Here is a 24,534-nt window from a genome sequence, read left to right as displayed (position 1 = left end):
GTTGTTCAGGCTGGTCTCAAACTCCTGGGCTCAAGCGATTCTCCTGCCGTGGCCTCCCAAAATGTTGGGATTCCAGGTGTGAGCCACCTCGCCCAGCTCCTCTGCTTTTTAGAGCTTTATGTTTTCAGTGTTTTGTGGTTTAAATCTGATTGATTTGTCATTTATTGGCATATATTGTGAGATTGAGATCCAGCTTTACAGCTAGTGCTCGACTTAACGACCACGATTGGTTCCGACAGACCGGTTGTAACACGATTTGGTCGTAAGTTGAGTAGGCTATATGTACAGTACTGTGAAATGATGTTATAAAAATCTTTAAGTCATATTTTATCATAATTTTCTTTCATTATTGTTATATATCATAATTTTCTTTGTTCATTTTATGCCATTTGTATCATCTCTACACCATTTTGTTTCTTATTTTTACATTTGTCAGGTTTAAGTAAAACACTGCATTACCAGTACAACTGGTTTAATATTTGCAAAACATACAAAATTACAAAATACAGGTGCATACAAAAATACAAAATACAGGTGTAAAAAACACCATAGGAAACATTTTCCCAATTGCAAAACATATCAAAATATATAAACATGTACGAAACATTTTATTGGCCGCTGGTGCTTGGCTGCGGATCGTTGATGTCGTCATCTGAGGCAGCAGTTGGGGTTACCGGAGTTGGTTTTTTCATAAACATGGTGAGCTTTGTCTGAATTGTATGTTTCTTTTTTTCTTCATAAATTTCACGATACGGATGAAACACATCGTGCGCCATCCGTTCAATCCTTGCAAATCGTTCGATGTTTGGGTCCATTGCTTTGAAATGTATAAGAAGTTTATTCAGTAAAGATAAACCGTCTGATAATCCCTTAGTGGTGAACTTTCTGTCTGGCTCCTCCTCTTCTTTCTCTGCTTCTCTTTTTTCTTCTTCCGCCACTCTTTCTTCTTCCAGTTCGATTAGCTCTTCATTTGTAAGTTCTCCGGATTCTTTGTCTAGCAACTCTTCGACATCTTCCAATTCACACTCCAAAGAAAGGTCTTTAGCGAGTTTTACTATTTTTTCCCAAATCGTTTCAAGTTCATGTTCACTGTCAAATCCGTCAAAATCATTAACATAGCGCTTAACACAATTTTTCCAGATGCCATTCATGCACTTTGTCGTCACAGCCTCCCAGGCGGTAGTGATATTCTTGATACACATCGAAATGTTGTAGTGTTTCCAAAAATCTACAGCAGAGCAGTCGTGGCTAGCAATTGTGGTCGTAAAGTCGAATGGTCGTAGTTGCATAGGTTGTAAGTCGATCAATACCTGTATTTGTTACCTGTTGGCCGATTGTTGGTCCTAATTCCATCTTAAAAATCATCCACCTTTTTCTCACTAAAATGCCATCTTCATTATATATTAAATTCCCTTATGTTTCAGGATAACTTTTGGACTCTCTGTTCTGTTCCCCTGATTTACTGATGTGAAAACAGCACAGGTTTTTGTCCTTTTTTTTTTTTTTTTTTTTTTGAGACAGAGTTTCGCTCTTGTTGCCCAAGCTGGAGTGCAATGGTGCAATCTCGGCTAAGTGCAATCTCTGCCTCCCGGACTCAAGGGATTCTCCTGCCCCATCCTCCCGAGTAGCTGGGATTACAGGCATGTGCCACCACGCCCGGCTAATTTTGTATTTTTAGTAGAGATGGGGTTTCTCCATGTTGGTCAGTCTGGTCTTGAACTCTTGACCTCAGGTGATCTGCCCACCTCGGCCTCCCAAAATGCTCAGATTACAAGGGTGAGACACTGCACCCGGCTAGCCACAGTTTTAATGACTGTGTCTTTATAGTAAGGTTTACTATCTGGTTGGGCTGTTTCTCCCTCATTACTCTTCTTTTTAGGCATTATCTGGCTACTCTTTTTCAAATGTTTTTACTTACAAATTTAAAAATTGACTTGCTTAGTTAAAAAAAATCTTGTTGGGTTTTTTATTGATCACATTGAACTTTTAGATTGATTTATGAATAATTGATATTTTTATAATGCTAAGGTTTCTTTCATTTTATTTTCTAACTGTAATTAATATACATATATATACAATTGATATACACAATCGATTTGGGAATGTTGACTTAATTCCCTGCCACTTTACTTAATTTGCTTTTGGTTTAATAGTTTTGCAGTGGATTCTCTTGGATTTCCCAGACCTATACCTGTACCATCTGCAAATAATAATAATATATATTTTTTTTTTTTGAGAGAGAGAGTCTCTCTCTGTCACTCAGGCTGGAGTGCAGTGGTGTGATCTCAGACCACTGCAACCTTCGCTTCCCTGGTTCAAGTGATTCTCCTGTCTCAGCTTCCGGAGTAGCTAGGATTACAGGCATGCGCCACTACACCTGGCTAAGTTTTGTATTTTTAGTAGAGGTGGGGTTTCTCCATGTTGGCCAGGCTGATCTCGAACTCCTGATCTCAGGTGATCCACCCACCTCTGCCTCCCAAAGTTCTGGGATTACAGGTGTGAGCCACTGTGCCTGGCCAGTAATAATACTCTTACTTTCTCTTTTCTAATTCCATTTTATTCTTCAATTTCTTTTTCTATTCTTTCCTTTTTTTTTTTTATGAGACAGAGTCTCTCTGTGTCACCCCAAGCTGGAGTACAGTGGCGTGATCTCCACTCACTGCAACCTCTGCCTCCTGGGTTCAAGTGATTCTCCAGCCTTGGCCTCTTAAGTACCTTGGACTACAGGCATGCGTTACCATGCCTGGATAATTTTTGTATTTTCAGTAGAGACAGGGTTTCACCATGTTGGCCGGGCTGATCTCCAACTCCTGACCTCAGGTGATCTGCCCGCCTTGGCTTTCCAAAGTCCTGGGATTACAGGCATGAGTCACTGCGCCCAGTCTCTTTCCTTTTTTTTTTTTTTTTTTTTAAGACAGAGTCTCACTGTGTTGCTCAGGCTGGAGTGCAGTGGTGTGATGATGGCTCACTGCAGCCTCTATCTCCCTCAAGGGATCCTCCCACTTCAGCCTCCTGAGTAGCTGGGACCACAGGTGCATGCCACCATACCTGGCTATGTTTTTGTGTATTTTTTTGTAGAAACAGGGTTTCACCATGTTGCCTAGGTTAGTCTCAAACTCCTTAGGCTCAAGCGATCTTCCTGCCTCCACCTCACAAGGTATTGGGATTACATGTGTGAGCCAACACACCTGGCCAAATTTTTGTGTTTTTTTTTAGAGATGGTGTTTCACTATGTTGTGCGGGATGGTCTGAAACTCCTGGGCTTTAGCAATCCATCTGCCTCAGCCTCCCAAAGTGCCGGGATTACAGGTGTGAGCCACCACACCCAGCCCTCTTTTTCTAAGCTAATTGTATTGGTAAGTATCTTAAAGTGGGGTTAGCTGGTGGATATGTATCTTAATTCATCCAGGTGGCTATAACAAAATACCACAGACTGGGCAGTTTAAACCATGAACATTGATTTCTCACAGCTCTGAAGGCTGGAGAGTCCAATATCAAGGTGCCAGTAGCTTCCATGTCTGATGAGGACTCTCTTCCTGGTTTGCAGACGGCCACCTTCTTAATGCCTCTTCACATGGCACAGAGATGGGGCTCTGGTCTCCTTCTTTGTGAGGGGCACTACTCCCATTGTGAGGAATCCATCTTTATTTCTCATCTAAATGTAATCACCTCCCAAGGCCCACCTCCAAACACCATCACAGTGGGGACTAGGGCTTTGACATATGAATCTGGGGTGGGGGACGTGCATTCAGTCCACAGTGGCATGCCTGTATTTTCTGTGCTCTTTCCCTGGAAAGTGGCTTTTGTAGGCCTTGGCTCCTAATCAGCTCCACCAGGCAGCACCCCCAGGACCATATAATAGGTGTTTTGGAGGCTTTTGCCTAATTATGAGAGTGACTGCAAAAGAGGGCAAGTGTCGGCTGGGTGTGGTGGCTCACACCTGTAATCCCAGCACTTTGGGAGGCCGAGGCAGCTGGATCACCTGAGGTTGGGAGTTCGAGACCAGCCTGACCAACATGGAGAAACCCTGTCTCTACTAAAAATACAAAATTAGCCGGGCATGTTGGTGCATGCCTGTAATTCCAGCTACTCGGGAGGCTGAGGCAGAAGAAATGCTTGAACCTGGGAGGCGGCGGTTGTGATGAGCCAAGATTGCGTCATTGCACTCCAGCCTGGGCAACAAGAGCGAAACTCCATCTCAAAAAAAAAAAAAAAAAAAGAAAGAAAAGAGGGCAAGTGTCTGCACCAGGTCTTCCACAGAAATCATCGTAATAGCTAATTAGATATTGAGCACATTCTATGTGTCAGGCACTTTGCAAATATGACTTCATGGTTTCCTCACAGTGAGCCCCAAATTATGTAGGAACAATCACACCAATTTCCATTTCCCTAGGCTGCACGGTTAGGAAGTTGCAAGCTGGCCTCTGAACCTGGCATTTTGGCCCCAGGCTACCTGGGGCCAAATTTTTTTTTTTTTTTTTTTTAAATGGAGTTTTGCTCTTGTTGCCCAGGCTGGAGAGCAATGGCTTGATCTCAGCTCACTGCAACCTCCACCTCCCTGGTTCAAGCGATTCTCCTACCTCAGCCTATCAAGTAGATGGGATTACAGGCATGTGCCACCACACCCAGGTAATTTTGTGCTTGTAGTAGAGAGGGGAGTTTCACCATGTTGGCCAGGTTGGTCTCTAACTCCTGACCTCAGGTGGTCCACCCTCCTTGGCCTCCCAGAGTGTTGGAATTCCAGGCATGAGCCATTGTGCCAGGCCCCACTTTTTTGAGTGCTCTGTGATGCTTCTGCTTCCGTGGAGTGTCCAAGAGGTAGGTGATGAGGTCTCTCCATCACCCAGATTAGTGATGAGGTCACTCCACCTCCCAGATTCAGGTTGCTCTCTGATCCTGCGTTGCTTTGGGCCGTGGGGTCATTGGCACGGCGGGCAAGGCACCAGAGGTAGGTTCTGACACCTCTCTCCTGAACCGTAAGCATCCAGCTCTGCTGCACTCACTTGCTGTGTGGCCTTGGACAAGGTTTTAGTTTCTCTGAACCCTGATTCCACCCGTAAAGTGGGTGCAGTTACAGTGCCTGCTTCACTGTGCTGTTGGGACAATTAAGAACCAACTGTGTGGGGCCGGGCGCGGTGGCTCACACCTGTAATCCCAGCACTGTGGGAGGCCAAGGCGGCCGGATCATGAGGTCAAGAGATTGAGACTATCCTGGCCAACATGGTGAAACCCCATCTCTACTAAAAATGCAAAAATTAGGGTGGCACGCACGTGTAGTCCCAGCTACTTGGGAGGCTGAGGCAGGATAATCGCTTGAACCCAGGAGGCGGAGGTTGCAGTGGTGCAGTGAGCAGGATTGCGCCACTGCACTCCAGCCTGGCAACAGAGTAAGACTCCGTCTAAAAAAAAAAAAAAAAAAAAAGAACCAACTGTGTGTAAAGTGCCCAACTTTGTGCTTGGCATTCAAGGCCCTGCCGCTGCCTCCTCCTATTCCCTGGAATGATAATAACATCAGTAAACAACATCGTGTGCCATTGATTGCACACTTATTCTTTTCCTGCCACATGGACTCTCACTCGTACTTTTCAGTTGTTCGGTTTCTATCCCCATTTTAAAGGGGAGGAAACTGACAGGCAAAGTGACTTGCACAGGGAAATTTAGCTAGTAAGAAGTGCAGCCAGGAATTGAACCCAGGTTTCACTGGAGTTCTCACTCTCAACTCTTAAGCTCCTAGCCTGCTCTCCACCCTTGGAAGAGGTAGACATGATGTTCTTCTGAATCAGGAAGGAAGGGGCTGGTGTGTAGTGGCTGAACAGCAGTGTGTTCTGAGCGTCTATGAGCCGGAAGGTGAGAGAGTATGTGGTGCCCTGTGGTTGGGCAGATCACTGTGGGAAGCTGGGACACGCTGTGGGAGGATGGGGCACACTGTGGGAGGATGGGACATGCTGTGGGAGGATGGGACACACCCATGCCGTGGGAGGATGGGACAGGCCGTGGGAGACGGCAGCAATACCAGCTGCAGGGCCGGCTGGACCCAGGTGACGGCTTTAGGCCTCATCCACAGGGTAATGATGGGAAGCGCTTGAAAAATTTTTTAAAATTCTCATTTTAGAAAATCATGACAGAGTCATTTCTGAATGTCAGTTGACACAGGGTGTAAAATGAAAAAGGGATTTTCCTCTCCCCATCCCACACTTTTGAGATGAAACATTGTGATGAATTTGGAATCCTTCCAGAGCTTTAAGTTTTTTTTTTAATTTTTAATTTTTATGGGTACGTAGTAGGTGTATGTATTTATGGGGTACATGACATATCGTGACACAGGCATGCATTGTCTAATTATCACATCAGGGTAAATGGGGTATCTGTCGCCTCAAGCATCTATCATTTCTTTGTGTTACAAACAATCCAATTTTATTCTTTTAGGTTTTTTTTTTTTTTTGAGACAGGGTCTTGCTCTGTTGCCCAGGCAGAGGGCATGCGTGTGTGCAATTTTCTTTCTTTGTTTTTTCTTCAAGACAGGGTCTCATTCTGTCACCCAGGCTGGAGTGCAGAGGCGCGATGATAGCTCACTGCAGCCTCAAACTCCAGGGCTCAAGTGATCCTCCCACCTCAGTCTCCCAAGTAGCTAAGACTACAGGCTAATTCTTAATGTTTATAGAGACAGGGTCTCACCATGTTGCCGAGATCATAGAAGCTCATGTTTGCCACAGGCCAGGCACCACACTAAGCCCGTTCACATTATCATGTTTGGTTGCTCACAACCCTAAGCATTGTCCCCATTTTCCAGAGGTGGAAACTGAGGCCCGATATGCCCAGAGGAGATTTTTCTCACTTAGCAGTGTGCTGGGAGGCTCTCCTCGGGCCACCCGGGCTCTGAGTGTTTGTCATGGCTGCACTGCTGTCCACCTTCATTTAACCACTCTTCTGTTAGTGACTTTCTGTGGATAATTTTTTTTTTTTTTGAGATGGAATTTTGCTCTTGTTGTTCAGGCTGGAGTGCAATGGCACGATCTTGGCCCACTGCAACCTCCACCTCCCAGATTCAAGCGATTCTCCTGCCTCAGTCTCCCGAGTAGCTGGGATGTCAGGCATGCACCACCACAATGGGCTAATTTTGTATTTTTTGTAGAGATGGGGTTTCACCATGTTGGTCAGGCTGGTCTCAAACTCCTAACCTCAGGTGATCTGGCTGCCTCAGCCTCCCAAAGTGCTGGGATTACAGGCGTGAGTCACGGCGCCTGGCTTTCCGTGGAGAGTTTGAAGCCAGGGAGGTCCGGCTGACTGTGAGGTTTACAGAGCCGCCTCCGGCTATTGGGGGACGGTGGACTGCAGGGGCCCACACTGCTGTGTCCGGGCCCAGGACTGCAGGGCCCTGGCCCGAGGGCTGCAGATAGACTGGGTGGCCAGGAGCGAATCACTGGAGGAGGCCTCAGGAGCTGCCCCAGGGCCCCCCATGGGCAGAGCCCGCACAGGACTTGGCAATGGCAGGTCTCTGCGAATACCTGGGGAATGACTGGGGTGGGACGAGCGTGGTGGCACTGTCAGCGATGGGTGCGGGGGTGGGGTGGGATGCAGGCTTAGCAGGAGGGGCTAGGCCACCTGGGGACCTGCTGAGCTCAAGGCCTTGGAAGCACTGAGGGCAAAGTTCTTGTGGCAGCTACCTGGCACCCTCGAGGGGGCGAGCCACAGCGCAGACCCCTGTCTGCTGGGGAGTCCAGAGCCCGAGGTGAGGAGTGGCTTCCCAAAGGAAAGGGGCCATCTTTCCCTGGGAACCTCAGGCAGCCCCAGTGAGGGACCCCGCTGCTTCCCCTTGATGCCCGCAAGGATCTATCTCTACCTTGGAGGTTGCAAGTGGCGGAAGAGATGAGGGGGGTCGGCCCCTCTCCAAGGAGCAACTCATGGTGACTTGGCAGTTGGGCCCCAGAACCAGGAAGCCCCAGGACTGGGCTCTGTGTCAGGCAGGAGGGTGGTCTCTCCTGGGTCCCCAGAACCAGGAAGCCCCAGGATCGGGCTCTGTGTCAGGCAGGAGGGTGGTCTCTCCTGGGTCCCCAGAACCAGGAAGCCCCAGGATCGGGCTCTGTGTCAGGCAGGAGGGCGGTCTCTCCTGGGTCCCACAGCATGGAAGTAGTCCCCGAGACTAACTCCCATCCTCACTGAGTTATTGTGTGGACAGCGGTGCAGCTTTCGAGACCATCCTGGCCCATGTGGTGAAACCCCGTCTCTACTAAAACTACGAAAAAGATTAGCCGGGCGTGGTAGTGGGTGCCTGTAATCCCAGCTACTTGGGAGGCTGAGGCAGGAGAATCGCTTGAACCCAGGAGGTGGAGGTTGCAGTGAGCCAAGATCACACCATTGCACTCTAGCCTGGGTGACAGAGTGAGACTCTGTCAAAAAAAAAGGAAAAAAGAAAAAAAAGAAAAAGAACGATCAGAGTGGCCTGAGAAGATGCTCCGATCACACTAACACAGTTAAGTGGGAGGAGGGAGGCGGCAGTGTAGAATCTCCTCTGGGTGTCTTCACGACCTGTTTCCTCATCTGGAAAGTGGGGGCCACAATGCTACCCACATGACCCTCAGCAGGCCATCCTTGCTCAAGTGTGTTCTGCCCGGAGATTTCCCAGGCTTTCTCTTGGAGCAGGGTGGGCTGCTTTATTTGCTCACCCCTCTGCCAAGGCCATGTGGCTGCTTTGTGAGAGAGAGGCCCTGGGGGTAGGAGGTGGGGCCTGTGAATTTCCGCCCCCCAGACCCCTTGAGCAGCTCTTGATTCCTGCCTGCCCAGTGTGGTTCCCTGGCCCCTTTTCACTCTCACCCATGCTGTGTGACCTCAAGCAAGTTCTTCAACCTCTCTGTCTCAATGTCCTCAACAGTAAGATAAAGACATGATCAGTATTTACCTCTTAGATTATCATGAGGAGCCGATAAGTCAATGTTTGCAAGGTACTTAGAGCAAGGTCCAATTCATGGTCTGAGCTCTGGGAGTATTTGAATACCACGGGATGATGTTGAGTCTTTTCAGTGCGGCATTACAGGAACAATGCAGGATGCAAATTATACATCCATGCTCATGTAGTCTTTTGCCTATTCTGCAAATATTTCCAGAGCACCTGGTGGGTGTCAGGTCCATCCTGGCCTCTGGGGGCGTGGAGATGGGTCCCGCTAGCCCTGCCAGCAGGGAGCGCACAGTCGAGGGCAGCGGGTGGATCCCAGCTTGCTGACAGTCATGCGCTGGGTGACGCTGGAAGGAAACACATCACCATGCCCAGGTGGTTGTCTTCTGGGGGCAGAATTATTGGGCTTTTTATTTCATTTTATTTTTGAGGTGGAGTCTTGCTCTGTCACTGGGCTGGAGTGCAGTGGTGCGATCTTGGCTCACCGCAACCTCTGTGTCCCAGTTTCAAGCGATTCTCCTGCCTCATCCTCCCAAGTAGCTGAGACTACACGCACGCACCACCAAACCCAGCTAATTTTTGTATTTTTAGTAGAGACAGGGTTTCACCATGTTGGCCAGGCTGGTCTCGATCTCTTGACCTTGTGATCCGCCCACCTTGGCCTCCCAAAGTCCTGGGATTACAGGTGTGAGCCACTGCGTCTGGCCTTTATTTTCTTCTTTTTATCTTCTTGTAATTCCCAAAGAGTCCACTCTGAATGATGAAGTTACCACTTATGGAGGCCTGGCAACGCTCTGCACTGTCCTGAGCGTGTTCCATGTACTTTTCTCAGGGATTCTCCCAGCATCCCTGTGACATGGGTGTTGTTATTCCCAATCAACAGAGAGGAAAATGGAGGTGAAGGGCGGTAGGCCAGGATTCACACTCTGGCTCTTAACCTCGACCCGGCTGCCTCTCCACAAACACCAGGATCAACCACCAAGGCCAAAAAAACAGTCCCACAATCCAACAAACACCGCACTTGGTGGCTCAAGTCCCCTGAGCTTGGTCTTAAAGGTCCCTGTTATGCTTTTTCTGAGTGCCCCAGTGAGGACGGTCTTCATGTTTGTGTAAGAGGTTAGGGGCCAGGGGCTGTGTCTTTTCTTCTTGTCCCCTTCCAAGAGGGAACATGTATCCCTGATACTGTAAGGGCCCTTAAAGTCTAGCCCTGGCTCTCTGTCTCCCCTCACGGCACATCAGCCAACTACCCATTCTCCAGTCTTTGATTACCTCCAGTGACAGGGAGCTTACTCCTCAACATTTATTGTATTCTAAAGAAAGTTCAGGCTCTTAGATAGTTCTTCCTACATTAATTTTTTTTTTTTAATTTGCTTCCTCTCAAAGTCTCATAAACAAGTCACCTGCTTTGGGGTCCTGAGGCAGGACCTGGCTAATTTGTCTGTATCTCCCCTATAGCGAAGAGCACAGGGCCTACTAGTAGATGCTATAAATGCTGCACCAGAAAGCAAGTGGCTAGGGGGTGGGCTGGTTGGGCCCCCATCAAGCCTCAGGCTGTGGATAACCAGGTCAGCAGGTCCTGTGAGTGCTGATGGGCACCGTGACCTCAATGGAATAAGTTGCCATGGAAACTGGCTTTCCTTGTCCCCAGGTCGATTGACTTGTCCCTCAGGAGACCATGGTAATCCCGTAGGCTGTTGGGCAGGTCTCCCCAGGATCTCCCCAACCCCACACTCTCTGAGCTGGGTGGTCCCCAGGGAGCATGCAAGCTGTACTCCCATTGTGCAGCTGGGCATCCTGAGGCCCTGAGGGCACAGGGACAGGTTGAAGTTCAGACAGGCAGGGGGCGTCTCATAGCTGGGCAGGGGGCGTCTCATAGCTGGGCAGGGGCCGTCTCATAGCTGGGCAGGGGCCGTCTCATAGCTGGGCAGGGGGCGTCTCATAGCTGGGCAGGGGGCGTCTCATAGCTGGGCTAGTCGCGCAGGGCAAACAGCCTTGCCCGAGGACCCAGCCTGTCAGGGAGTGTTTTCCCCACTCATGGGTTCTCAGAGGAAATTCTGGACTAATTCCTAGGCCTTCTGCCTCCCCAGAGAATCATGAGAACCTGCCTCCCTGGTGCGTCCAGAATCACACAGTATCAATAACGGCTGAGGTGCAGGGTGACCTTCGAGGCTCTAGCACCCTATGGGACCTCACGCATTTACCACAATGACCCTATCGTTACAGATGGGGAAGCAGGGCATGGAGAGAAGTTAGGTCACGAGCCTAAGGTCACACAGTTGTTTTGGGGTAGAGCCAGGATCTTAACGGGAGAGCCCAGCTTCAGAGCCCACGCTCACCACCATGCCATACCCTGCCTCGCTTTTGCTTTGAGAGGGTTGAAAATGCTTTGGGATGGGTGACGGATATTTCAGGTCTGGGACGCTCTTAGCAGTGGGCCTGCCAGAGCCACAGCCTGATGGCAGTGATCACAGAGTGGGTGCCATTATGATTTCTCCTTCCAGTGACATCCTCAAAACAGCACTGAGATGTCTGCTTTATCCCTGTTTTGCAGATGAGGACGCTGAGGCCCAGAGAGGGGCAGTCACTTGCCTAGGGACACACAGTGGGGAGAGGTGGAGCAGACCCTCTAGTTTGAGACCCCTGACTCCACAACTGGTGTTTGTGCCAAGACCCCAGGCTGCCTCCCAGGTCCTCTGGGACAGCCCCTGTCTTCTACCAGGTGAGGTGATGGCCCCATCAGGGCTCAAAATGGGTGGGGAGACCCTGGACAGTCTGGGTGGGAGCTGGGACCAGCCAGGGCCTGTGGATGGGGAATTGGGAGGCAGGACGGTGGCCGTCACGGGGAGTTTTCAACATGGTTTACTCTGTGTTTCCTGTTCTCTGGACCTCCCAGACTTCTGGCTATGAATCTCCTATCTCTTAAATAGTCATTCATTCATTCAGCTGTTTACTGAGCACCTACTGTGTGCCACACCCCATGCTAGGCACTGGGAGCACAGCAGTGAACAAGATGAATAAGAGCCCATGACAGTCATCACATAAGCACATGAATTAAACAACAAAAATCAAACGGGACCACATGTTATCAAGGAGAGACAGGTCAGGGGACCCAGTGAAAGGATTTGGGGAACACTTCCCAAGGAGGCGACTTCTGAGTTGAGAACGGAAGGAGGCACCAGTTACCCCGGTGAAGTGGCCAGGGAAGAGCATTTGGGCAGTGGGAACCACATGTGTGAAGGTCTTGTGGCTGCAGTGAGCTCCCAGCCATCTCTCCTTCAAACCTGCCGCTATACGGCCTTAGCTGCCACTTTTAGCACCTTTCCTCAGCATCGGCCACATATTCATTCAACGAACCCTCAGTGAGCCCCCTCCATGTGCTAGGTGCCTGGGACACAGGCATGGGTCAGATACTGTCCCTGCCCAGGAGAAAGGGAAACAGTGACTCAGGGGGAGGTGGGTGGTAAGGTCAGGGCTTCTGATTATGAGGCATTTCTTCTGTTCCTGGTCTGGGACCGAGGAAGCCCTTTATGGATGGATGTCATCCTTATGCTCATTTTACAGATGAAGATACCAAGGTTCTGAGAGGCCAACTCACCCAAAGAGGCCGGTGCCCACTCCCCCTTTTTTTCTTTTTATCTTCCTTTCTTCCCTTTTCTCTTTTCTTTTCTTTCTTGACGGAGTCTTCCTCTGTCGCCCAGGCTGGAGTGCACTGGGAGGATCTTGGCTACTGCAGCCTCTGTCCCAGGTTCAAGCAATTCTCCTGCCTCAGCCTCCAGAGTAGCTGGGACTACAGGTGCGTGCCACCATGCCCGGCTAATTTTTGTATTTTTAGTAGAGACAGGGTTTCTGCGTGCTGGCCAGGCTGGTCTTGAACTCCTCACCTCAAGTAATCTGCCCACCTCGGCCTCCCAAAGTGCTGGGATTACAGGTGTGAGCCACCGCGCCTGGCCCTGGTGCTCCTCTTTGGGTCTCGTTTTCCCCAGCTGTGGATGGGGTGGGAGGGAGGCCGGCCAAGGGACCCCGGCAGCCCTGCCTGTCCCAGCGTCTCCTCCACCCCAGAGTCCCCTCTCTCTCCAGCAGGACCATGGGCAGCAACAAGAGCAAGCCCAAGGATGCCAGCCAGCGGCGCCGCAGCCTGGAGCCCGCTGAGAACGCGCACGGAGCCGGCGGGGGCGCTTTCCCCGCCTCGCAGACCCCCAGCAAGCCGGCGTCGGCCGACGGCCACCGCGGCCCCAGCGCGGCCTTCGCCCCCACGGCCGCCGAGCCCAAGCTGTTCGGAGGCTTCAACTCCTCGGACACCGTCACCTCCCCGCAGAGGGCGGGCCCGCTGGCCGGTCAGTGCGCGGGCGGCGCAGGGTCCTCGCCCTGCTGGGCCACGGCGGGGCGGCGTGCCCGGGGTCGCCTCCTCTGCGCGGGCCCTTCCTCCCGCCAGGGGGCTCGCCCCTGGGTGACCTGTGTGTGCCGGGAGGGCCGTGCCCACAGTGAGTCCCCCAGCGCCGCCGCCGCGGCCTTTGGGGTGGAGCAGGCGCAGCGGACGCGGGGTCTGGTGGTGGGGTCTTAGTGGGACGCTGAGGCCCAGAGAGGGGGGCGGCGCGGGCACCGGGCCTGAGGCTGCTCCCTGCCGCCCAGGCGTTTTTCGTTGCCCGGGTCCGCCCAGAGGCCCAGAGCTGAGTCGGGAAGCGCGACGTGCGTGCGGCCGGGAGCCCCCGCTGGGCCAGCGCCAGGATGCATGCGCCCGTGCGCCCTCTGCTGGCGCTCTGCGGGCACGGCAGCCCCGTCGAGGGCCGCTTGGAGAGCTGCGTCCGTGGCCCAGACACTCCACTCCACGCAGGCTTCACTCAGACCCGTGCACTCTCCCCACACGCTCACACAGGGCCACACACACGGCTGCACCCCTGCCCCGGACACGCACACGTGCGGACTGGAGGCAGGGTCACAGACACTCGCAGACACATCCCCAGCGCAGACATACCCAGACGCAAACTCACATGCACAGGTGACCTCACACTCCTAGAGGAAGACAGACGTACATGCCGTGAGGCGGCATTCAGAGACACACACAGGACACAGACACACGCAGCTGGAAATCACCATCGTGGCCGCCCAGACGACAGATGCACACATGTGCATCGAGAACATGCAGGCATGCAGAGACACACTGACAGTCCAGACGCAGACGGACGCCCGAGCGAGACAGACCCACAGACACACCATTCATTTGTTCAAGTTTAGTGGAGCCCGACTACGAGCCAGGTCTCCTCTGCTGCCCGGGACCCAGCGGTGCAGACGGAACCCAGCTGGGGGAGGGAAGCAAAGGGCAGGTGTGCAGGCTGTGCAGGGTGTTAGAAGTGGCACTGCCAAAAAGGCACAAAACGGGTATGGAGGGAGGGAGGACTGGGGGATGTGTGGAGGTGAAGGCTGTAGCTTAAAATGGGGGCATGGTGGGGCTTTTTGAGGGGGCAGTTACTTGGAGCCAAATCTTCCTGGACACCCAGGAGTGCCCAGAGTGACACGCTTGACAGAGAGAGAGCAAGCCTCCCTGGTGCAGTGGTCTTCATTCACTGCTTCATCCAGCCCACAGCTCTTTCTTGAGCACCTACTATGTGCTTGACTCTGGGAACAAAACAAAGGTGCTGGCTATTGGGTACTTCTGGTCCTAGAGCAAGACAGGCACGAAACAGATAAGCCAGCACCCAGCACTGCCCAAAGGCCTGGGGGCGCATGCAGACAGGGAGGGACGCTCATGCCCCCACAGGGCCTTGCAGGATTTCGCAGACACACGGATGCGGTGGACACGTGCACAGGCCCATCCTCACTGAACGCGACCGTGCCTTTGGGCTGGGCACTTGTGGCATGTGGGAGACAAACCCCACTCCTAGGCTCAGGACCCTCCTGCCCATGCCTTGCCTGGCCGTGGCCCCACCGTTCTGACGCACCCCACCCCTCTCTGCAGGCGGAGTGACCACCTTTGTGGCCCTCTATGACTATGAGTCTAGGACGGAGACAGACCTGTCCTTCAAGAAAGGCGAGCGGCTCCAGATCGTCAACAACACGTGAGTGGCCCCTTCCCCATTGCCCCTCAGGGCTGGGTGCTGGGACTTGAAAGCTGGTGGGGGCTGATGCAGGATCTGCCATCGGGGCAGCGCAGTGCAGAGCCCAGGGCAGCGCAGAGGGAGCGGGACACCTGCTGCTCTCCTGCCCCGGGCAGCACCTGCTGGCTCCCCAGACTCGGGAAGCTCCTCCCAATCCCTGGCTCTTGCTTGCTCCCTCCAGCCCTCTCTCAGCTTCTCCCTCTCTCTGCTTCTCTCTTGCTGGCCCTTAGGAGGAAGGTGGATGTCAGGTGTGTACATGCTTTGTGGGTGGCGGGCTGGGTGGGTGCTTCTCAGGGGCGGGGCCGCTGTCTGCATGTGCTTCCACTCCCTGCCTGTGGTCTCTGGCTCTCCAGCTGCTCCTCACCTCCCAGCTTCTCCTCTCCCCACCACCAATGTGACCAGGTCCTGGACTGTCAGCCCAGGCTGCCATCAGGGGCCCCTCCATTGCATTCTCCTGCACACTTCCTCCCATCCCCCTCCCTACTCACCCACCCTTCCATTCTGCCTCGTCAGCCCACCCAAATGTCTGCTGCATGCAGGCCCCAGTGCTGTGCCCGGGATGGCCTGGGTGGAGAAGGCCTTGGCCACACCCTACTGGAGCCAGCATGTCCCCCTACTGGGACAGCCCATGGCCCCAGTCCTGGCCCTGAGTCGGCAGTGGGTGAGCCTGGAGTCAGCTCCTTGCACCCCTGCTGTGGGCCTGCCTCTGGTGGCCACCACAGGGACTGGGAGGGTCAAGGGCCTGGAAGGAAAGCCTGAGGTCATGTGGCAGGTGGAGGCAATGGAAGGGCAGCTTGCGGGAGGGGGCCGGCTGGAGGGGGTTGACGCCTCCACGGGTGTGGAAGGTAGGGAGGTTCTAGAGGGCGGAGGAGACTCGATCCCTGGGTGTCCTTGAAGGCCCGGCTGAGGAAGTTGGGGGTTTCCACTGCCCCCAGCGTGTCTGGCTTGCTCACGCCCCACCTGCCTTGCGCATGCTCTCCCCTTTGCCTGAAATGCCCTTTCTCCGGCGTCTGCCTGGGGAACTCCTGTTCATCGCTCAAGATCAGTGCAGGACTGCCTTCTCAGGGAGGCCAAAGGGAACGGAGGTGCCAGGAACCATGCCAGTCGTCTCCACCCATGTCCTCATACCGACTCCTGTCTGCAGTCTAGGCAGGGCTGAAGTGATCGGGGAGGGGGCTGTCTCCATTTTGCAGATGAGGAAACTGAGGCTCAGCGATGCGAAGGTCCTTGTCCAAGGTCACACAGCTGCCAAGTAGCAAAGCCAGGACTGGAACTGAAGCAGCAACTTTCTGCCCTCCTCAGGCTGCTCTCCCGGCTCCCCTCCCCCCTTGTATGGCAGAATCCTGGTGCCAAGCTGCAGTTTCCTTATTGTCACCAGCTGTTTGCATCTGCTTCCCTGATAAACTGGAAGTGCTGGAGGGCTGCCCCCTGGTGCACCTCACTTCTGGGCCCCCATAGCACCTGTAAGTCAGCACAGTGGCGGGGGCCCAGCAGGTGACGAAGAACAGGATCAATGAACAGCAGCGGCAAAGTCACTGTTTCTTGTGCTCTCTGTGTGAGCCAGGCCCTGTGCCGAGTGCTTGAAGTCGCATTATTTTGTTTATGCATTCCCATAGCCTCGAGAAATGGGAAGTCTTATTTGTGCCATTTTACAGATGAGGAAACTGAGGCCCAGAGAGGTGAAATGACTTGCACAAGGTCACACAGCTAATAGTGACAGAGTGGGAAGACTAGGCTGGTCCTTTGACCCATGGCCCTTGCAGGAAGGCTCAGTGGAGATGCAGCAGAGGGCGAGGGAGGGAGAGGCCCATGTGGGGAGGGGCGTCAGGAGGATGGCTTTGAAGCATCTCAGGCTGGGGTCACAGCCTGAGCAGCGGTGTGGAGGCAGGAAGGGCTCGGAGAACTCTGTTCGCTTTTTTCACCTGGAGTCTGAGGGCAGCCCCTTGTTTGCCTTGTCAGGCTCTTTCCCTCTGCTCATCTTGCCTTCCAGGGATGGTGGGCTGGGGGAGGCTTGGCCAGAAGGCTGGGGCTGCCAGGAGGCCTGGAAGTGATGGAATCTTATTCAGGGAAGACCCCAGGGTAGCTGATTGGGAGATGGCGGTGGGTGGATAGGGAGCCCCATATCACAACGCTCCGCTGTTTCTTTGCTTAGAGATGGTGGCTGGGTGAGGAGGCTCATGCCTGTTCTCCTGGTCCTTTGGGAGGCTGAGGCAGGAGGATCGTTTGAACACAGGCATTTGAGATCAGTCTGGGCAACATAGGGAGACCTGGTGTGCACAAAATATAAAAATAAATTAGCTGGGTATGTGGCACATGCCAGTGGTCCCAGCTACTCAGGAGGCTGAGGTGGGAGGATCACTTGAGCCAGGAGGTCAAGGCCGCAGTGAGCCATGGTCGTGCCACCGCACTCCAGCCTGGGTGACATGTTCAGGTCTCACCCCTCACCTGGGGACCACCCTGCACGCTCATCCTTCCACCTTCATTGCTCAGGGCCTGTTACTGTGTAGCGCCTCCCCCACCCTGTAAGAGTGAGGGGCTTTCTGAATCTAGCACGGAGCCCCAGGCATGTGTGGGGCTGGGCCGCTGTCAGGGCGGTAGAGAGCTAGAGGAGGAACCCGTCTGTGGTTGGGGTCTGGCCAAGTGGGAGTCCTCGAAGTAGCAGGCCCAGGGACCCCACACCAGGGATCTTGGTGGCACATGGCCCCGGGTCCTGGTATTCTGGGTATTGTGTGGCCCTGGGCATGGGGAAACCTGGGGGCTGAGGTCTGACTGCCAGCCTCAAGCTCCCTGACCTGACATCTGAGTCTCTAGGAGTCAGGGCCCCTCTGTGTCTGACCCTGGGTTGCTCACTGAACTGCCTCTTCCTCCCACCCAAATTCCAGAAGCTTCTTTTGGGAATTTTCTGGCAGGTGCTTCTGGGCAACAGTGCCTCAGCTGGCCTCTGCCTCCTTGCCCTGGGCATGGCAGCAGGGGGCACGTTGGGAGTCCAGAACCTTGGGGCCCTGCCTTCATGCCCTCCTCCAGAGACCTGCCCTGGTTTCACCCCTGCCTCACTCCTCCCTCACCCCACAGACTGTGTGTCCCAGGCCTGGGGCCTTGGAAACTTGACCTCCTGGCCACTGCCCGCCTGGCCAGCCTCAGCCGTGGTGCACCAGCTCGGTGGATGTCCCCAGAGAGCTCTCCCAACCAGTCCCAACAGCCCAAGGCAGTGAATATCAGTGCCCATGCTGGCACACATCCCAGGTCCCAAAGCTGCCATGCCCCTGAGCCACACGCCACCCTGGCTGGACACAAGGATTAGGGTCCCAAAAGAGGATCCTGAGGCTCAGAGAGGTGAGGTCAGTTGCTTAAGGTCACACAGCTGGTGACCAGCAGTTGTGAAAAATCGCAGCTTGGAGACGCTTGGCCCAGCACTTCCTCTTCTAGCCACTAGTGGGAGGCAAGGGGTCGGGCAGGGAATATGGGATTTCCTTCCCTGCTCGCTGCCCGCCTGATGAGGACCAGGCCCCTGGGAAGGCGCTAGATGCAGCAGAACTCCTCAACCTGATGGCTTGATGCTGCTGTGACTAATGACCACAGCCACCGGAGGCAGGTTTGAGCCTCCCCAGCCCGTGACATGGGAAGATGGGATTGGTACCTCCATTTCACAGGTGGGCAAACTGAGTCTCAGAGGATCATCACGGTCATTATCTCAGTTTACTCTGAGCCCAGTTTGACGCTCACTGTTTATACACTTTGTCTGCAAGGCAGATTCTGTGAATGTTGTCTCCTTTTTACAGATGAGGAAACTAAGACTCAGAGAGGGCAGGGTACTTGCCCAAGGTCACACAGAAAATCCTTGGAGACTGGGACTGTGCTGCTTTGGTTTTTAAAAACGTTTTGAAAAGTAGGAAGTGACACTGTGAAAATACAGATTTAGTTGTTTTCATTTTTTAGCTAAATCAAGATCTAATAGGTGATGCATGTTATGCTGGGCCCTGATTGGGCCTTTTTTTTTTTTTTGAGGCTGAGTCTTGCTCTGTGGCCCAGGCTAGAGTGCAGTGGTGCAATCTCGGCTCACTGCAATCTCTGCCTCCTGGGTTCAAGAGATTCTCCTGCCTCAGCTTCCCAAGTAGCTGAGATTACAGGTGTGTACCACCATGCCCTGCTAATTTTTGTATTTTAGTAGAGACGGGGTTTTGCCATGTTGGCCAGGCTGGTCTCGAGCTCCCGGCCTCCAGTGATCTGACCTCCTCGGCCTCCAAAAGTGTTGGGATGACAGGCGTGAGCCCCAGGCCCAGCCTGTTCTGGCATTTTATATCCTGGGAGGGAGGCATGGCTAACCCTGCAGATGAGGAAACCGAGATGGTGAGAGTGGTGTGGAGGGGCCACGTCACACAGCCAGTAAGCGGTGAGCTGGGACGGTGTGCAGGGCTGTCCAGCACCAGAGCCACGCCCTCAGACCCCTCTAAATCAGGGGCCAGGCTGAGACTGGAGCTTGGGTCCTTCAGTAAAATTGGAGTGCATCTCCACTCTATCCACGCCCCTTGTGGAATGAAAGCCCCAGACTGGACCATGAAACCCCAGACACACAGGTGGGCTGACGCTGGGGAGCCGGGAGCCCGGCTCGCTGAAGTCTGGGTAGCGTCAGCTGCACTCCTCTCGCTCCTGGGCCCTGCTTGGCTGGCCTCCGAGCACAGGCCTCCTGCCAGCCTTCCACTCTGAGTGGGTGGCTGGGGACTCCCCAGAGGCCAGCCAGCCTGCAGACTGGCTTTGTCAAGTGGCCTCAGTTTTTAGCATCTGGCCTTAGACCTTGGCCCCTTCCCACAGTGGCCTGTCCTCTGCCCCAGCCCTGCAGCCTCCTCTTTCATATGCCACTGGCTTTCCCAAAGGTCTCAGCCTCTCTGGGGCCTGGGAAGGCCTCCTGTGCCAGGCTGAGGACACTCAGGGACCCTGGTTCTCGCTCTTGCTCTGCCATTGATTGACTGTGTGGCTTTGGGCACATCACTGCCCTGTCTGTGCCTCATTCCCTTTGGTAAATGGAGGCTTTGAACTGAAAGATCTCAGAGAGCTGTGATTTGAGTCCTTGCTTTGTAGCTTTAGGCAAGTCCCTGCACCTCTCTGTGCCTCAGCTTCCCCAGCTCTCTAAAGAAAGTGCTGGCTGGGTGCAGTGGCTCACACCTGTAATCCCAACACTTTGGGAGGCTGAGGTGGGTGGCTCACTTGAGGTCAGGAGTTCGAGACCAGCCTGGCCAACATGGTGAAACCCCGTCTCTACTAAAAATACAAAAATTAGCTGGGTGTGGTGGCGTGTGCCTGTAATCCCAGCTACCCAGGAGGCTGAGGCAGGAGAATCACTTGAACCCAGGATGTGGAGGTTGCAGTGAGCTGAGATTGTGCCACCGCATTCCAGTCTGGGTGACAGAGCAAGACTCCATCTCAATCAATCCATCAGTCAATCAAGTGCTGATCTACTCTGGTCTGGGTGCTCTGTGTCCCCTGCGCTGATCCCTTGACATCTCCAAGCCACAGTTTCTTCATCTGGGACTTGGGCCCTGCCTTCCTCCCTTGCAGGGTAGCCTGGAGGGTCAGTGGGAGGGACAAGTGTGGACACCCCGGGTGGGTGAACAACAAGGAAGTGAGTGGGGATTGGGGCATCCAGAGGCTTCTTTCCTTGAGGCAGGTCTTGCCACATTGCTCCAGGCCCCTCCCTCCAGTGACCCCACGTGGGCTTGTTCCCCGCCTGAGTGTGCGCAGCCATCACAGAGTCGTGTCAGGCCACACAGCCCCAATCACACCCCCCCTCACTCCAGCAGGAGGGGACACCACACCCTCTGGCTCACTTCGAGCCATCCAGTCGAGCCCCAGGGTCTCAGGTGCTCCCCTGTCTTCTGACAGGTCCTTGGAGAGCTCCCAAGCCCTGTACCCTCCTGGCCTCACCTCTGTTTTTTATATGGGCTGAAGAATATGGCCAGGGCCAGCTCAGAAGAACTGGGAGCCAGGGATCCAGGTTCAAGTTCAGATTGTGTGACTGTAGGCAAGGGTCTTTCTCTCTCTGGGCCCTGGTAGTGGGTGTGGCCACCCTGCCTGCTGTGTGTCTCTCAGGGTCCCTCTGAGGTACAAAAGTGGCCTTGGATTGAGAAGAGCCCAGCAAGCTGTCAAGCCCTGCTGCACCCTGTAGGGGGCACCCCTTCTATGTGGGAGTCAGGAGCCCGGGCCTGGCTGTGTGACCTTGAGCAGAGAGGCCTTTGCCTCTCTGACCTCAGTCTTCCCAGCTGCACAGTGGGAATGAGAGGGGGCTGGACCCTAGTTCCCAGGTCTCCCTGCCCACGGACCTCCCCTCACTCCCCATGGACCCTGCCCCTGTTCCTTTGGTTGCTTTGGATGTGAGGCCTCTGTGGCTGCCCCCTTGTCCCCCGTCCCCAGCACCGCCTGGCTCTCCCGCTGTCTCCCCTGCTCTTTCTGCCACTCCCGCCTCTCACCACCCCCATCTCTGCCTCTTCTCTCCTGTTGGGCTCTCGCTCTCTCCTCCCTCCTCTGTGTCTCTGGACCCCCGCTCCAGCCAGACCTGGTTCACATTCAGATGGCTGCAAAGGTACTTCCGCCCCTCCCCACTCCCGCCCAGGCCCAGGGGACCCGACCATGCCGGCCTACCCTGTCCCCATCACCCCTCCCCCTCCTCCTCCTCTTCACTTTCGCATAGACGTGCCCTGGGCATTGGGGCGCTGCCACCTCACCCCCTTGGACAGGGCTCACTGTGTGACTTTGGGCAAGTCCCAGCCCCCTCTGGCCTCAGTTTCCCCCTGCAGATGGGTAGGCTGCAGGAGGGGGCCTGTAGTTTTCACCCGAGGAGCCCTTTAGGTGTGACCCGTGATTTGGGGTGGAGGCAAGCCTTGCTCTAGTTTGCAGGGTTGGGCCTGGATGGTCACCCCTGCTTGTCTCCACCCAGGTCTCACCAGCTCCCAGGAGTGGGCTTCTAATCTCAGGGTGTGGGGAGACTTTGTAGGTCTCACTTCACTTTCTCTCAGGCAGGACTCTCTTCTATTACAACCTTGCTTGCCCGCAGAGACAGGGGGCTCCCTCCCTCCCTCCCAAGGCAGCTCTCGGCATCTTGAGATGTCTTGGTGCATCTGAAAGGAAGCGGATTTCTTCCTGCCCCTGGACTCCTCCCCTATGGATTTGAGCCTCAGACTGACCAAGGCCAGTCCTGCCCTGGTCCTAGACAAAGCCCATCTGATCCAGCTTTGGCAAAAAGGCGTCTGGGCCAGGGAGGGGAGGAGCTCCAGGCCAGCTGGACCTGGCATGCCTCGGGGACTCACGCTGGCCCCACCACCTCCCTGGGCCTCCCTCGGCCACTAGACCCCGAGCACAGCACCTAGAAGGATGGTGGGCTTGTGGCTGATGGTTCCCTTCTCCTTTCTTTCCTCCTTTTGCCCCTGCTCAGAGAGGGAGACTGGTGGCTGGCCCACTCGCTCAGCACGGGACAGACAGGCTACATCCCCAGCAACTACGTGGCACCCTCTGACTCCATCCAGGCTGAGGAGTGAGTACCGTCTCTGGCTGCCTCTACCTGTCGTCCTGGGCGCTGCCCGTGCAGAGCGCCTTTCCTGGGCTGCCCCGTGCCCCAGCCGTGTCTGAGGAGAGGCGCTGTGAGTGGCAGAAGCCTGGACCATCAACACCATCCTCTGTCTTCCCACCCCTAGGTGGTATTTTGGCAAGATCACCAGGCGGGAGTCAGAGCGGCTACTGCTCAACGCGGAGAACCCGAGGGGGACATTCCTAGTGCGGGAAAGTGAGACCACGAAAGGTACGCGCGCTCCTGCTGGCCAGCAGGCACTGAGTCTTCTGTGAGTGGTTTGGGCTGGGTGTTGCAGAATGAGGAGGAGTTCGGCTTGAGGAGTAGGGAAAGAGGGACCTTCCAGGCGGAGGTAATCAAAGTCAGGGAGGTGCCTCTGAGGAACGCTGAGTAACCCTCGATGGCCAGATGTCCAGAGAAAGATGAGGCTTAGCTCTCTGGCCTCTGTACCCTCAGATGAAAGCTGAGCATAGGCTGTCTGGAGATCTGACTGTCACACGACAGCAGGCTCATTTTCAGGGTAGGTGCTCCTGCAATGAGCCCCCCTTCCTCCCCTTCCCCGGGGGTCCCTCGGGCTGCACTGGGTGCTGGGGCCTGGCTTTGCCCTCCCCCCACTGCAGTCCTGGTCCCTGCCCCTCTCCTGTCCCTCCCTCAAGCCAGAGAATGAAGACCAGCCCCTTTCTCTCCAGCCCCTCTGAAAGTGGGTTGCAGGCGCCTGTCACCATGGCAACCAAGCTGAGCTGCTTCCTGTGGGCCTGGGGCTCAGCGGGAGATGGGGAGCGGAGCATCCATGTCGAGCTGAGCCGTGCATTTACGAGCGGTTGTGGGGCCATGTGTGCGTGTGCTGTACATCTGGGTGTGTGTGTGTGTGTGTGGATGTGGGGCAGAATTGTCTGTGTGTTGCCGTGTGGGAATGGACTGCTGTGGTTTGTCTGGTGCCTGAGGGCCTGGGGAGCGTGTATCTGTGTGAGCCTGTGGTCGCTGTGCCCGGCCATGCCTGTGCGTGTGTGCACATGTGGCCGGGGGTGGCGTCAGCCTCAGGCCTGTGGTGTCCACATGCATCAGCCTGGCCATCGGTAGAAAGTCACAATTGTCTAAGGCGGGCTTTGGGTCCTCGGTGTGGGTTTGAGCCCCAGCCCTGTGTCTGGCTTGCTGGGGGACCCCAGGCTAGCCACTGTCCCTCTCTGGACCTCATTTCTTCTGTACACTGGGATTGTAACCTCTGCCTGAGGATTGCCGAGGGGGAGGTCTGTGGGCTTCAACAGCTGGTCTTTCTCCCATGCCCGTATACCACCTGGCGAGGCTCCCGAGAAGGCCCGTCCCTGGTCCCTGGAGCCTCTGCCCCACCTCCAGGGCTCAGCCTTGTTCCCTGATGCCTCTCGGGCGTCTCTTGGCCTCTGGTTCTACCCAGGCCTGCTGGAAGGGAGGAAACTTTTTGTCCAAAAGCTTTTCTAGGCTCAAGGGAAAGAGGGGAGGCACCAGGGCTGGCCCCGCTTGACTCAGGCACCCCTCAGGCCACGCCCAGCCCGTGGTCTCCTGCCCACCATGGCCAAAGCCTCTGCAACCACCCGCTGTCACCTGAGCCTCGGCCTGTGTTCAGAAAGTCGGGGGACATGGACAGTGCCCCTGTGGGCCCACCCGGAGAGGGAAAGCAGTTAGGCCAGGGCCACACAGCCACAGGGAGCCACTCACAGGCTCCCAGCAAACAGTTCCTGAGTGCCTGCTGAGTGCCTGGCCCTTTTATACGTGGGTGCACTGAATCTTCCCAGCCACCCTGGGAGCACTCACATTGTGCAGAGGGGGAAACTGAGCCCAGAGAGGACTGGCCACCCCTCTAAGTCCCATAGCTGGATGTGCACTGGGATCTGGAGGTCTTGCCAGGGCCAAGGAGGCATGCAGGACGTTGCTGTCAAGTATCCCTTGGGTCTCTCGGCCCTGCCTCTATGGCTGCCCTGGGGCTGGCTGCTGAGAGGCAGGGAGGGCTGGGGGCTCACCCG

The 24,534-nt window shown here is 54.7% G+C and overlaps 1 protein-coding gene across 8 annotated transcripts in view; it reads left to right on the top strand.

The window, feature by feature from the left end:
• Window positions 1-24,534, top strand: part of SRC (SRC proto-oncogene, non-receptor tyrosine kinase) — a 62,039-nt gene that overhangs the window by 27,937 nt on the left and 9,568 nt on the right. For 2 of the 8 annotated variants that reach the window (XM_032294997.1, XM_032294996.1), the window contains exons 3-9: window positions 11,442-11,609; window positions 12,968-13,224; window positions 14,844-14,943; window positions 15,213-15,230; window positions 21,524-21,556; window positions 22,406-22,504; window positions 22,665-22,768. In XM_032294997.1, coding sequence (XP_032150888.1) covers window positions 12,975-13,224; window positions 14,844-14,943; window positions 15,213-15,230; window positions 21,524-21,556; window positions 22,406-22,504; window positions 22,665-22,768 — 604 coding nt within the window. In that variant the 5' untranslated portion in view covers window positions 11,442-11,609; window positions 12,968-12,974. Of the gene's footprint in view, window positions 1-3,248; window positions 3,357-5,727; window positions 5,848-11,441; window positions 11,610-12,663; window positions 12,688-12,967; window positions 13,225-14,843; window positions 14,944-15,212; window positions 15,231-21,523; window positions 21,557-22,405; window positions 22,505-22,664; window positions 22,769-24,534 lie in introns of those variants that run through there. The other 6 variants (XM_032294995.1, XM_032294994.1, XM_032294998.1 and 3 more) reach the window with 6 other exon arrangements.

Source organism: Sapajus apella, unplaced genomic scaffold, assembly GCF_009761245.1.
Source record: "Sapajus apella isolate SASKATOON/1434 unplaced genomic scaffold, GSC_monkey_1.0 scaffold33, whole genome shotgun sequence".
NCBI classification, from domain to species: Eukaryota; Metazoa; Chordata; class Mammalia; order Primates; family Cebidae; genus Sapajus; species Sapajus apella.
This window is presented reverse-complemented; position numbering and strand designations above follow the sequence as displayed.